The following is a 14,642-nucleotide window of genomic DNA, read 5'->3' as shown; positions in this document are numbered from 1 at the left end:
GGAGCTGCGGCGTGAGGCGCTGCCGCGGCTCCTCGGGCTCGTCTCTCCCCCCGCGGGCGGTTCCCCGCGGTAAACGCCGTTTTTCGGTCTCTCTCCTCAGGCTGAGACGTGGCGCCGCGGGAGCAGGTTCGCGTCGCTGAGCGGGGCGCTGCGGCCTCCGGGAACGCCGRGTCGAGCGGCGCCCGGCGGCGCGTCCCCGGCGGCGATGAAGACGGTGCTCATGGTGGCCGAGAAGCCCTCCCTGGCTCAGTCCATCGCCAAGATCCTCTCGCGGGGTAGGGGGAAGGCCGCCGCCCGCCGCCCCGTACCGCGCTGCCGGCCTGGGCGCTGTGCCGGGCCGCACGGAGGAAACGCGCCGCAGCCGGGCAGAGCCGAGCAGCGCGGCCGCGGGCGGAGCGGGGTGGGACCGCCGCGGAGAGCCGCTCCGACGGCCCTGGGGCGGCCGTCCCTCGGGCGGCGTCCTCGGGCGGGTTCCAGCGCGTCAAGTACCTGCCCGGCGAACAAAACGCCACGTTTTGGTGGTTCTTATCTGCTAACACCTGTTCAAGAATGAAAGAGCCCGCTTTTATTTTACGTAGCGGCGGTGTGCATTAATGCAGTTTTTAAAAAGCGCTGATTAAGTAGCAAGTTGTTWTTCCGACATTTTTTTAAGAAATATTTTATGAACCATGTGGAAAACAGAATGAGTATGGCTGTTCTGATCCAGAAAAGAAGCAGCCTTTTTGTAAGGATTTCCTGGTCAGAAGAAAAACACAGGGGAGATTCTTGATAGTTTCGACTGAAAAGGAAATCCCATAAGAAAGGGCCAAAGTGATAATTGGCTGGAGAAGAACTTGGATGAAGAGTAGAAGCCTGTGGTCGGAAAGATCATAGCTGTGAGATCCAGAAAAAACTGCAAGGGGGTTAATTTCACAGGAAATAGTGCTKCTTTGAATTGTTTGTTTGTTTTATCCTGTTGATATTTATGTTCTTATTCTCACAGGAAATATGTCGTCTCGCAAAGGCCTGAATGGTGCCTGTTCTGTGCACGAGTACACTGGATCATTTGTAGGACAGAGTGTCCATTTCAAGATGACATCGGTGTGTGGTCATGTGATGACTTTGGATTTCATAGGTATATGTCTGTTCATAACACTTTTTGACAGATATGACTTGCAAAACTGTCTGGGACATATAATGGAAAAGTACAAATTGTGAAAGTAACTCAGAGTGATAGAGAAAATTAGAGAGGAAATGAGGATGGAGGGTTCACTGATGCTCAGCAGTTCTGATTTTTGTTTCTAGTTCTGTAGCTGACTTCTTGTATGACTGACCTTAGGTAGGATACTTATCTTTTCTGAGTCGCAGTGATGTTACCAGAAAATAAAGGAAGATGAAGCTCAGCTTGCTAGTTGCCTGTAAAAATGTTTTGATGTTCTTGGATGAAAGATAATTAAGGAATGCAGAGCCTAAAGGGGGACTGTTTAAAGTATCATGATGTATTATGGTAAAGTAGGGATATGATAAGTGTTATGAGCAAGGGTTCTTGTCACTAACTTGCTTTGATGTGTTGAAGTAGCTGTGTGACTATTTCCTCTAATGCGAACTACCTCACAAGTTTTATGAGGACTAACTTTTGAATCGTTTACACAGTACATTAGAGAGGCACAGCATCACATAATTGCTGAATAATATTATTAACTGTTACTTTAGTGATACAGAAATGAGCAAATGMACTGATACTACAAGATCACATGTGACGCTCTGTGACAGGCATTTTTTTTTGTAGGGCTGAGACATAACTGGCCATATGTAATGAACTGTAAAATAGACTGTAACATGCATGTTTTATGTGCATGGTGAAAACAAGGAAAAAGCTCCTTCCTTTGGCCAAGTCAGTTGGTTGTACTAACAGAAGGTATTTTAACAACTCGTTATTGTTTCTGAAAGTTGCCTAGTATTTTTTTTCCCCCTTTACATGTCACGTTTCAAAGTAATAGTTGCARTTCTCATAAAGAGCTAAGGACCTAATTTATAACTTTCACTAATATACCTCTATTTTTCAGGAAAATATAACAGCTGGGACAAAGTGGATCCAGCAGAACTTTTTAGCAAAGCCCCTACAGAAAAGAAAGAAGCTAATCCCAAGCTGACCATGGTGAAATTTTTACAGGTATTCTCTCTTATGAGATACGTTCCATCTTGAGGCATTCATTGGCACTATTCTTCTTCTGTTGGATGCAAAGCAATGAGACCTATTTTTACTTTACCAAGAAAAATAAGTGAAATTATTCTGTGATTGAGGAAAGCACAAAAAATATTAATAAATTTCAAAGGACAATATAGTATTTTGCTATGAATCAGCCKTGTTTTTTAAATTTTTTACTTACAGGTTACGTAGCACTATTTCAGAATCAGAAGTGTACTCATCTCTGTGCTCCTAGAGTAAGAAGTCAGTTAGCTTTCCTTTACAATAAGGAATTGAGTCCGTCTTCACCACAGATAAGTTTTCTTTTGAAAGGTAATGCCCAAGGAGTCCATGTCCTTCAAAACATTTGTTATGTATCGTCCCTCTAACAAGGCAGGAAGGCCATCTGAATGAAATCTCTCAAATTGCAGATTGTTTACMGTTTGATTCTGTAGGTATCTTTTACTACTTCCCAAAAGTGGACAGAGTCTGGTAATGTGCCATACAATATGCTAGATTCTTTCTAGGGTCAGAGAAATGAGTATATTTCTAAAAAAAAAAAAAATAAAAAAAAAATAAATAAGGGGGGGGGGGTGTTCCCTCCCCTGCAGGAAGTAGCGTTTTGTCAAGTTAAATATTAATTACATTGGTCCTTAAACTGTTTCAAATCTTTGCCTTATTGAATGGTCTGTCTTCTGTTTTTTGACTCTTGATATTCTGCTTCTCAAAATTGGAACACTGGACACGTTACTTCTTAAAGCTCATGCAAGGCCTAGTTTGTAAATGGCTTCTTAAAAACGTTTGTTTTATATTGGTGACTTTCCACAAGTCCTTCTGTCAGAGGAAAGCAGTAGCATGGTTGCTTTTACAAAATAATACTCTGTTGGGAAAGAAAATGTTTATGATACAAAACTGATCTTAGTGTTAGAATTCCACGTACTTCTCAGATTAAATTTGATTTTGTGATACTTTTGTGAGCTAGGAAAGGTTTTGATTTTTTTTTTAGTTTGTTTTTAGATGTGGAAACTACAGCAAGGAAAGGTGAAAGGACTGAAATAATTATCTTCAGATTGAAACAAAAATCTTGCAGTTAGTGAGGAGAAGTACCTGTTCTGAGTTGTTAAAGAATTGTGCTAATTTTTCTCACAGGTGGAGGGAAGAGGCTGTGATTGTATTGTCTTGTGGTTGGATTGTGATAAGGAAGGAGAAAACATCTGTTTTGAAGTAAGARTTCTATTTCTAGGTCTTATACTACCATAATTATAAGCATCTGTGACATGCAGTACGATCAGTATGCTGTTCTGTGGATATACAATAAAATTCAAACTAAGTTTAATAGATTTTAAAGCCATGGAGTGCCTTGTTGGAAGAACTTGTGTTATTGAATGGTGAGATGTCAGTTAAAGATTATAAACCAATTTCATAGACATTGATCATCTGAGATGAATAATAAGATCTCTTAGATGTTCAAACATTCCAGTGTTTTGAAGATCAGTCTAGATTTCACAGCTGGAGTAGCTATTTTGCTGTCCTTGTAAAACTTAGATATCTCTCATCTTTTGTGCTTTAGGCAGTTAGACGCTTTTGAGTGTAGAGGCTGCTTTTAATTGCAAATTCATAAGGGGAGTTTGGACTCTGCACATAAAAGTATGCAATTAAAATTAACAATTTTGCTCTAAAGATTTTTTTTGATATCCTACTATTAGAAGTCTGCATAAAAAATATTTTTAATTATCTTTAGACAAAAGATGCACATTTTATCAGTTGTTTGCATTTAATTATTACAGTGTTTAACTGTAACTGTGCCCTGGCAATACTTAAAAGAAAACCCAGATAGAAACTGAAACATATTCACAAAAAGATGCTGCAGCTCCACTGGAGAATTTCCTTGCACTTAGCTGAAATAATGCTTCCCTTTCAGCAGCTGCTGTTTAATAAATAAATTCTTCAATCACACTAATTCTTGATACACTTCTAAGTGTGTAGGCAATATTACTTTTGCTTATCAGTTAACATACTGGCATGACATCTTACTGAATGAAGAAAATAGTTACATGTTGGCAAATACTTTGTAGGGCATTTTTTTACTTTAGAGAGCAATAATAGTTTACACTCTTACCTTTCAATTACTTTTAAAATACACTTCTGATCTTCATTAGGTTCTTGATGCTGTTCTTCCTGTTATGAACAAACCTCGTAGCACTGAACGGACGATTTATAGAGCTAAATTCAGTTCTATTACTGACACAGACATCTGCAATGCCATGAATCACTTGGGAGAACCCAATCGCAATGAAGCTCTTTCAGTGGATGCCCGCCAGGAGCTGGATCTTAGAATTGGCTGTGCGTTTACAAGGTGATAGCGTAGATTACAAACAGTTTATGAAAGATYCAGAAAAGCTGCTCTGGTCTATTAAATATGTCTCAGAATGCTAGTGGCTAATTCTCCTCAGCACCAAACTGAACACTTTAATGCAGAGAAAAACTGATAAACAAAAAAAAAAGAAAAAAAAACCTATGTCTGTAACTGAGACATATAAGCTATTATCAGCAGCTATAGTATGTTTTTATATTTTCTTCCCTACTTCTTTGGGAATAAACAAGTCTCTGCTGAGGCAAAATARTTAGCTTTGTTAGTGTTTAAGATCTGATGATTTTTAGAATATTTTTTTCTAATACTTGAATGACTTGATAGATTATTCATATATATGTCCGTGTAAGTTCAGGGAAGTTATGGCTTTTGGTGGGAATAAATACGCTAACACACTTGTAACTGGTATATTTCTCTCTTAGGTTTCAGACTAAATATTTTCAGGGGAAATATGGAAATCTCGACAGCTCCCTCATCTCCTTTGGGCCATGTCAGACCCCAACACTTGGATTCTGTGTTGAAAGGCATGACAAAATCCAGTCATTTAAGCCRGAGACTTACTGGGTGCTGCAAGCTAAAGTAAGTTTTGCGTACAAAGAACACATATTTTTACCTGAAAAATTACATATATTCTCATTTTCTCCATTCATAAATTTGCAGCTGCTGACAAGAATTCACAATGCCTCCAATTTACTAGTGTATTTTTATTCATTTCACATGTTTGTCACCACGCTCTCTAGAACAGATTTCAGGATGTCGGCTTAATATTAAGGTGGTTATTGTGTGCTGCTTGTAAGAGTACTTCAATGCTAACCATCCAAGCTTAGGCTCAGCCAGAAAGACTACTTAAAATAATTTGCTTTTGTTCCCTGGGGTCCTTGGACTGACTGTGTTGTTATTTTGAATCCAGCAATTAATTAGGCTGCCAACAAACATCGGCATTGCTGAATATTGGAATTTTAAAGCAAATAAAATGCTCATTGTGTTAATTGGCAATTGAGTCCGCTGAATACTTTGGCAACTTATGGCAGTTTTATAGCCTTGCTCCTCTCCAAGCTCTGCAAACAACTCAGAACAGTTTTACTGTTTCTGATTGTAAGGAATTTTTTTTTTAACAAATAAGGGAGAGAAATTAAAAAGTTGCCATTTTTAGATTTTAAAATAAAAAGATGAAATKTAGTGTCTACTATTGTCTGTTTTCTTTGATAATTCCCTTTCGTGTGTGTAGTGCTAGGAAATACTTGATGCCTGCTTTTGGAGAATTTCAACCTGTCGTGATCGTTGTTTCATATTTATTTTGGTAGATGCGACTTAAAATGTGACCAAGTTACAGTTTGCTTCTAATACAGAGAATTCATTTTGCTAAATCAAAATGATAAAGTTTTCAGCCTTGACTGTTTCCAGCATTACAGATAAGTATAGTAGTATTTTAGCTGTCTGCAAGAATAATTCCATTCAGTCTCTTGACCCCAGAATTCCAAGTACTCCATCTTTCTCGAAAACCCATGTGAAAAACAGTTCAGCTGGAAGTTTGGAACACTTGTGTCATAGCACAGGGATTAGGGTCTGCTTTCTGTATTACTGTTGCAAATGTGTGCTCTTGCCCTTTTAGTAGTATTGTTGGTGTTGATGACTTTTTTTCRTTCATTAGGTAAACCCTGAAAAAGAAAGTTCTCTCACTTTGGATTGGGATAGAGTGAGGGTGTTTGATCGTGAGATTGCTCAAATGTTCCTAAATATAACAAAGATGGAAAAAGAAGCAAAGGTGGGAATATTCACTAAGTGTCAGTAGAGCCATATTTCATATAGGGAAGATACTTCCTTTGTAGTGTGTTGGTTTCTTAATTTCTTTTTTAAGAGTATAGAATATCATCTGTATAGAATATCATCTGTATGTTGTTTTTTATTCCATTTAACTTTTATAAACAGAATAAAAGACCAAAGGTTTTTGATGGTAGTACATATTATGCTACTTTGGTCATCCCAACAGTAGCCCCTTTTTACTACTGACTTTGGAAATGATCATCACTCATGATAGGAAGCCTTCATTACTAAACCTGCTGAGAAATACTGTTCAGATCTCTCCAAGCAGACCTCTCATTTCCCATGAGACGTTGTATAAATCAGAATTTAATTACTTATGTGGCAATATTCCTGCAGTTAAATTTTTAATCATATACATGGTACAGTCTTTATAGCCAATTAACTTCTAATTCTGTTCTGTTCAATACTTGTTTGATAGKATGTTTGGATTTAAGTGCTTACAGGCGTCAAGGTTCAAAGACTGCATGAAGCTTTTAAAAGTCTGGATTCTTATAGTTACGACCATTACTTGGATTAAGCACTAAATCCTTGTAGTACTGAAACTACTTTGAGGTAAATGGGAAGTAAAGATAGCGATAAGCTACCTTGCTGCATTCCCAGTTATGAGTGTCTCTAGTGCCTAGCAGAAAGGCATCTTAGGAATGTCCTTTTAGAATTTGCTAAAATTGTTTCCAGTCAGATTTTTGGAAGTAAAAATATATTGCAAGTTACTGTTCTAAGAGAACAAAACAGATAATGACAAGAATATGTAATGTTAGCTACGGAACATGTTTATAGGCATCATGAAAATTAAATATTTACAGGTACCAAACTTCAGAACATTTATTGGGAAAATACTATTTTCTAGGTAGAGTCTGTGAGTAAAAAAGAGAAGGTGAAGCAGAGACCGCTGGCTCTGAACACAGTAGAAATGCTACGAGTGGCCAGTGCTGCTTTAGGTATGTGTAAAAGTTCAGGTTTTCGGACTGGTTTAAAACAAAATATTTTCAGCTTCTCAAATCAAATRATCAAGGATACATCACATATATTTTTGATGGCATCCTCTTCCCTTAATAAATATGTAATTCTGGGGGGAGGGCAAGTTTAGAAAGCTTGTTGAGAGCTAAGTGTTGGGTGAGATCAAGGTGACAACTCTTGTAGAAAGGGCAGACCAGAGTTTAAATGCTTTGATAGAGTATTCTTTCAGATGCAACATATAAAATCATCTGCATGTTGCTGTGATCATGATTTTGTTTTCTCCTACCCCGTCCCAGGAATGGGTCCGCAACATGCCATGCAAATAGCAGAACGTCTTTATACTCAGGGTTATATTAGCTACCCTCGAACAGAAACTACTCATTATCCAGAAAACTTTGACTTGAAAGGGTGTTTGAGACAACAAGCTAATAATCCCTATTGGGCAGAAACTGTGAGTACATGAAGCTAAACCTGTATTGTTTTAACAATTCATTCTGTAGCCTGTGTTTTAGGAAATGTCATACCTGATATATGGTGATCTGTAGATCTGTGCAAGCAATAAATATCTGTAACTACTTTCATTTCTGGGCATTGTATTGTTATGGATTTGATCTGAAAAGTTTCTTAACCTAATGAGATGAACTTGTTCCTTGCTGCAGCCTGTTTTTTCTCTCTCTTCCTTCACTCAGGTAAAAGCATTGCTATCAGAAGGTATTAATCGTCCGAGGAAGGGCCATGATGCAGGGGACCATCCTCCCATCACACCAATGAGAGCTGCGACAGAAGCAGAATTAGGTAAAGGAAAACTTGTATAGTGTTCTAACACTATACAAGGAAATTAGCTTTTTGAGATATAGGAGCMAGTCTGAAAATCTCTTAAGTTGTTGTAGAAGATGTAATTATTCAACTAGCAGGAAGGTGAGAGCAGATTTTATCTTAACTCAAACTTCTGATGTCAGTGAGGTTCAGAGCTGGTCTACTCTTCAATAATTGATCTAGAGAGCATAGTATCTGCTAAGAACAAGAAATAGCCAGCCTAACACCAAAATGCCTACTTYCGCTAGGAGAAACTTGCTGCAGAATAGTAGCKTGAAAGCATTTAATTTATTTTATATTTGTGTTTGAAATCAAGCCTAAAATGCCTTTAAATTTAGTCTCAATTACTTCTTTTTTATATTAAAATGTAACATTTGACTTTATGTATGCTGTGATCCCTCAAAAGGGAATTTTATCATTAAAAGAAAATATAGTGAATGTATAATATTGTTTATTAGCAATAGCTAAGATTGTTTTAGAAAACTCACACCTGTCTTTTGTGAACCAGTGAAAATCTCTCGTATGAGAAAACAAACGTGGTAAAACTTTGAGTAACTGTATGGGATACTGAATGGTCATGTGAGATTTCTATATGCATAGCAAGATAAAATACACAAAACCCACCAAAAAACAAGACTAGGAATTAGAAGCCTTGCAGTACTTGATTTCCTAACTGTAAATTCTGAAAAGGAAACTTTGCTTTGAAGTGTACATATATTAGTATTAATAAGTAGCATTTTACAGAGTGATCTCTTGTAGAACTTCAGGTTGCCCAAAACTGCAGTGGCCATTAGGATTCTATTTAAGGATTTAAATTAGGGAAATCTTCAATGGCATGAAGCAGTAGCTTATTGCACGAAGTCAGCGTTTTGTTATTGTTYGTATGTCTTTAAGTGAGTTGTTTTTCTGTGTCATCCAGTCATTAGAATGCACTGCAAAATTAGGAACTGGGCTGGCTTAATGAGCAGCCTTTCTCCAAGAGCAAGTGCATGCAGGTGTTGCTACACACTTGTAGGAAGAGACTGGCACAGCTCATGTCTATGGTATCACAGTTTATGTCAGTGCTAGTTCTGGAAAACTAGTTGAGAATGTGTTTAAGTAATACAAAGTTAATATGGTGCAGAGTTCTAACATATCAGAGTCTGCAGGCAGGAAATTTTAAAGGGGAAACTGAATGTACCTTTGGAATTTATTTTCTTTTAGGTACCAGTTTTTCCTGTGATACCAGTGGAAATATGGTGGTACTTAGTGCAAATGTTATGTAAAGCTTCAGAACTTAGGTTTTGCATGTAAGATGTTGTTGTTTATCCTCAGGTGGAGATGGATGGCGACTGTATGAGTATATAACTAGACATTTCATTGCCACTGTCAGTGCTGATTGCAAATACCTACAAACCACCATTTCTTTCAGTATCGGTCCTGAACGTTTTACCTGTATCGGAAAAGTGGTAACTTCACCAGGTGAGACTAATAAAGGAGTAAATGGTTAGATAYAGATTATTATTTTTCCCTTTAATACATTGAAAGTGTGTAAAAGTGAAGTTTGGGGAAATTGTGAAGATGTTTTTGAGATACCAAGGTAGCAAATACCAAATCTTTGTCTTCATTTCTGTACTGCTGTTACATTTTCTAGCATATCATATTTTTCATGTAATAGTCTCAAAAACAGATGTAGTGCATCGTGCTTTCATTCAAGTAAAGCATAGAGCAGTAAAACTCTTTTTGTACATCCGCCGGACTCAAGTCACCCACAAAATAGAGATGGTGCTGTGGAATAGTAGACAAGTCCTGTTGTAGTATTTCCTCAGTAAACTCAGTGTTATTCAGTATTGGTTATCTTCTATGTGGTGCGGCAGGCAGCTTCTCAGCTTTGATCTGTATAATGCCGCCCAGGTTAACCCAAGTCAAAATGAGAAACCTTTTCCTTGTTCTTTTTCAAAGTTGTGGAGGTGAATGGGCTTTTTTCCTTTTCCTTTTTTTTTTTTTTTTTTAATTTTTTTTTCTTTTTTTCTTCACTTACAGGTTTCACAGAAATTATGCCTTGGCACAGCATCCCATTGGAAGAGAGCCTCCCCCACTGTGAGAGAGGAGATGTTTTTCCAATTGGTGAAATAAAACTGCTGGAAAAGCAAACCAGTCCTCCTGACTACCTGACTGAAGCAGAACTTATCACTCTGATGGAAAAGCATGGCATTGGTAGGAACTGGCTTCGCTTACATTATCCTGTAGTACATCCACCWAGAGGGCAGAGTCTGAGTCACTCCTCAGCTGAGTCGCTGTCTCTGTTGGTAATAACCTTTTGGTATTCATTTGAATAGGTACAGTAATGGTACCTGTTTCCCCTCAAACCAGAATGCCTGTAGCACCTCTTAGTGGACTGTAGATCCTCTCCCTGCATATTGTTTTCCCTTTCTTATGCATAGTTTCTATGTCTTCCCTTTCTATGCATAGTTTCTGGCTAGAGGCATCCTTTTGTAATCCATCATTGTCATTTCTCTGTCAGATAGAGTTGATGTTGTATGGAAGAATGCACCCCACGTTACTGGGAATGTCTTCCTGTCCTTACAGTTTGCCTTGTCTTTGCTGACTCTGATAGTTCTTGGATATCTTATTACACATTTTACGACAATACTACCTCTCTTCTTTAATATAGCTTGCTTCTCCCAATGCATTTTCATAAACTAATGTGTTCAGTCCAAATGAACATAGTCTCTTACTCCACTGTATTTTTCCAGAGGAAGTGATTATTAGAATAGCTACCTTCACAATAGTAATTCTCTGGAAGAGGTGAAAGGATTAAGGTTAAATCATACGTTTCAGAATTCTCAGAACTGCAAAGGAACATGTGAATTGCTAGATAAAAGAGAAATCAGCAACTGGAAACTGGATAACAGGAAAAAGGTACCTGAAATTTTAAGCTGTTTTAGAAAGCACTACAATCTGACCAAAAAAAAAAAATAGAAAAGAAAAGTCAGAAATGAATAATTCAATCGAAACTTTGTTTTGTTCAAGATGGGTATATTTTTTGTGTGTGGCAGGAACTGATGCGAGTATTCCAGTCCACATTAACAACATTTGCCAGCGAAACTATGTTACAGTGGAGAGTGGTCGGAGACTAAAGCCTACAAACCTTGGCATTGTTCTGGTTCATGGCTATTACAAAATAGGTCAGTTAATGCTCTTTTTTTTCTTCCCTGTATCCTCTCACCTATCACTTCAGTATGTCAAGGGCTGTTGTCAGTGTATAAAGAGTATTTCTGTCTGAAATGACACATCTAGAAAAGTATTTCTAGTTTTAAAGACTATAATAGTTAAAACTTGTTTGTTTGTTTATTTTGATGTCAATTTATGGTCAGCTTCCTACCCTCATTTGTTTTTTTTTGTTTTTTTTTTCCTTTTTTAATTGCTGCTTTTCCATTGCTTCTGTCTTTGATTTTCTGTTAGATGCAGAATTGGTTCTTCCTACAATCCGCAGTGCTGTAGAGAAGCAACTCAACTTAATAGCTCTGGGTAAAGCAAATTATCATCAGGTCCTGGAACACACTCTTGACATCTTCAAAAGGAAATTTCACTATTTTGTGGATTCTATTGCAGGTAAAACCTTTCACACGTGAAATTCTCTCCTACTGCTGAATTGTAGCAAAAATGCTAGTAGAAAATACTTATATTTTAGGTTACTTTTAAATGTTTGAGTTCCCTAAAAGTTGTTCAGGCCTGGGAGTTTCTGGTCAAATTAAGTTGTTCTCCAAAAAGAAATGGAGTCAGTCATGTGTCCAGATACTCACTTTAGATGTATTTTGTGACTGTCTAGTGGTGAGATTTCTAAACCTTTGTAATAGCTGAAGTTCTTGCCTAGTGTATTTGCATGCTCATTGTAACACGTAGCGTATTTAAAAAATGTTCCTAAACAAGGAGGAGCATTGTGAGTATTGATTCTCATTACTATTTCACAGGCTCATCAGACAATTTTGTGCAAGCTTTCTTTTGGGAATTAGAGTTCTAACATCAATATGATTTTTCTCTTCTGCAGGTATGGATGAGCTGATGGAAGTGTCTTTTTCACCTTTAGCTGCCACGGGTAAACCTCTTTCCCGCTGTGGCAAATGCCATCGTTTTATGAAGTATATTCAGGTAAGTTCATCTCGTGCTTGTATTTTAAACTTCACTTACTGGAGGATATTGAGTAGAAATCTTTTCTGTTATTGAGTTTTCCATGAGAACAAACCAGAGAGCAGTCACAACTGGATTCCTGAAAGTTTTGAACTGTATTGTCAATACAGTTGTGGAGATTTGTGTTTATTTTCAGGCCAAGCCAAGCCGTCTGCATTGTTCTCACTGTGATGACACCTACAGTCTCCCACAGAATGGTACCATCAAGCTCTACAAAGAGTTGCGTTGCCCCTTAGATGACTTTGAACTGGTGTTGTGGTCATCTGGATCCAGAGGAAAAAGCTACCCACTCTGCCCATACTGTTACAACCATCCTCCCTTCAGGGACATGAAAAAAGGTAAGATTTCTGTAGACATACAGGGATCAGCCTCGTGTGAAATAATTTATGTGCAGTCTATTCAGTGTGTTTTTAGTATTATAAATCAATGTTGCTTAATATAAAGTGCTGTTCAAATTAGATACCTAAAATTCGCATCAAACTCACTGATCAAAATTTATTAGTTAAGCTATTTCCGAACAATATTATTTTTGCCTTTAATCAGCACTAGCAAACACTTCCAAAGATTTTGTRCATGGACAAAAGGCCAATAGTTTTATTGGGAATAAATGAAGAGTATTTTAGCAAAAATGGGTTAAATCAGCCATGGCAGTGAAATCCTTTAGGATATATGTGTAAAGTAGTGAAATAWACAGCTTGATTTGAGAATATTAATTCTGAATAGTAAATTTCTGGGCTTGGTATCTCATAGGATTTCTCTGATGAATCCCTGCCTTACAGGGATTTAGTTCAAATGTTAATTGTCTTTGTGAAATTTCATTGTGCATTTTACTGAGTCTGAGAGATGCTACTCTTGCTTCATTTTCTACAAGGCAGAAAAAGGATTAGACTRGTCAATTTGAAATTATTCTTTTTATTTCAGTAGCTCTGAAATCTAGTGAAAGCTTTTTTTCACTAAAACGGTTAAGGTTTATGCATAAATCAAATATTACAAGATTAATTATTTTTAAAGTTGTCTCTAAAATCACTAATGTGGAAGGGTTTTGAAAAAAAAAAAAAGGCCCTTTACTATTAGTCATAGAACCATATTTTTAAACTTTTGTAAAACACCTGCTCAGATTGTTGGAGGGACCATTACAAGATAAATAAAACAAACTATTTTTTTTTGCATGCACAGTAGGTGACCTTCCTAGCACTCGATATGTAGTGCAAGACAGTGATTCTGACAAGGTTAAGTTGCAAATATAGRGGTGCTTGGTATATATATGGGACTGTAGTTTAAGGTCTAGTCTAAGAGTAGGAAAATCCTGTTTTAGTACCGAGGTAGATGGTGTCAAATGCCACTGAGGGGTGTAAGAAGGGGTAAAAGTTGCAGTARGTCTGTTAACTGTGAGACAAAACTTAATACTTAGAAGCTCTRACTATCAGGAGCTTTCTGGTATCTTTTTATTACCATTTTTTAAATAAAAATGTCTTATGCAAACAGCATATAGTCTAAAAATGAAGTGAAACAACCATTATATTTTGTTGAAAATTGTGTGTTTTCCTTGTTGACATAGTCTTACTGCCTGTACTGTACAGTGGCATTCTCTGGCAATTCTGAAAGCCRTTATAGAAACATTTTGGAGCCAGAGGTTACTCCAGATCTGAGCAAAGGCAGATTGCCTTTTGTGGAGTGGTTCTGTTTTGTAGTGCTTTAGAAAACACATAACATGTTAAGCTGTCTTGCAGTTCTGTGTCTCACTTCCTGCCAGATGGGCAGTGGCGGTACAGAGGGTTTCTCATGGTCTAGTTTTACTCTTTTTCCCTCAGGAATGGGCTGCAATGAATGCACCCACCCYACGTGCCAGCATTCTCTGAGCATGCTTGGAATTGGGCAGTGCGTTGAATGTGAAAATGGGGTTCTGGTGCTAGACTCAACATCAGGTCCCAAGTGGAAGATGGCCTGCAACAAATGCAATGTGATTGTACACTTCTTCGAGAATGCCCACAAAGTCAGAGTGTCGCCAGAGACCTGYGACTCGTGTGATGCAGCCCTTGTGGACGTAGATTTTAACAAAGCCAAATCTCCCCTTCCTGGTGATGAGACCCAGCATTCGGGCTGCGTATTCTGTGATCCTGTGTTTCAAGATCTGGTGGAGCTGAARCATGCAGCCATGAGGCACCCCATGCACCGTGGAGGACAGGGAAAAAGGCAAGGCCGGGGAAGAGGGAAAGGCCGGAGGCCTGGAGGAAGACTCAATCCAAAGAAACCCAAGGACAAAATGGCAGCTCTGGCTGCTTATTTTGTATAATGGCCACAGAAAAATAAACTTCTTACAAAGCTTGTTTCCATTTA

General features: G+C 37.9%; 1 protein-coding gene across 1 annotated transcript; it reads left to right on the top strand.

Moving 5' to 3' along the window:
- The first annotated feature begins 28 nt into the window (after positions 1 to 28).
- TOP3B (DNA topoisomerase III beta) lies at positions 29 to 14,642 on the top strand. The gene is made up of 17 exons (XM_085302729.1): positions 29 to 275; positions 983 to 1,114; positions 2,046 to 2,152; positions 3,317 to 3,391; positions 4,327 to 4,523; positions 4,961 to 5,117; positions 6,190 to 6,303; positions 7,210 to 7,300; positions 7,616 to 7,770; positions 8,009 to 8,114; positions 9,450 to 9,596; positions 10,158 to 10,331; positions 11,174 to 11,302; positions 11,580 to 11,729; positions 12,166 to 12,266; positions 12,442 to 12,643; positions 14,117 to 14,642. The coding sequence occupies exons 1-17, from the start codon at positions 206 to 208 to the stop codon at positions 14,596 to 14,598; spliced, it is 2,589 nt and encodes an 862-aa protein (XP_085158855.1). The 5' UTR covers positions 29 to 205; the 3' UTR covers positions 14,599 to 14,642.

This window comes from Rhea americana, unplaced genomic scaffold (genome assembly GCF_003343005.1).
Source record: "Rhea americana isolate MKP2758 unplaced genomic scaffold, rheAme1 scaffold_191, whole genome shotgun sequence".
NCBI lineage: Eukaryota > Metazoa > Chordata > Aves > Rheiformes > Rheidae > Rhea > Rhea americana.
Note: the sequence above shows the minus strand (reverse complement) of the source record. Positions and strands in the feature narration are given on the sequence as shown.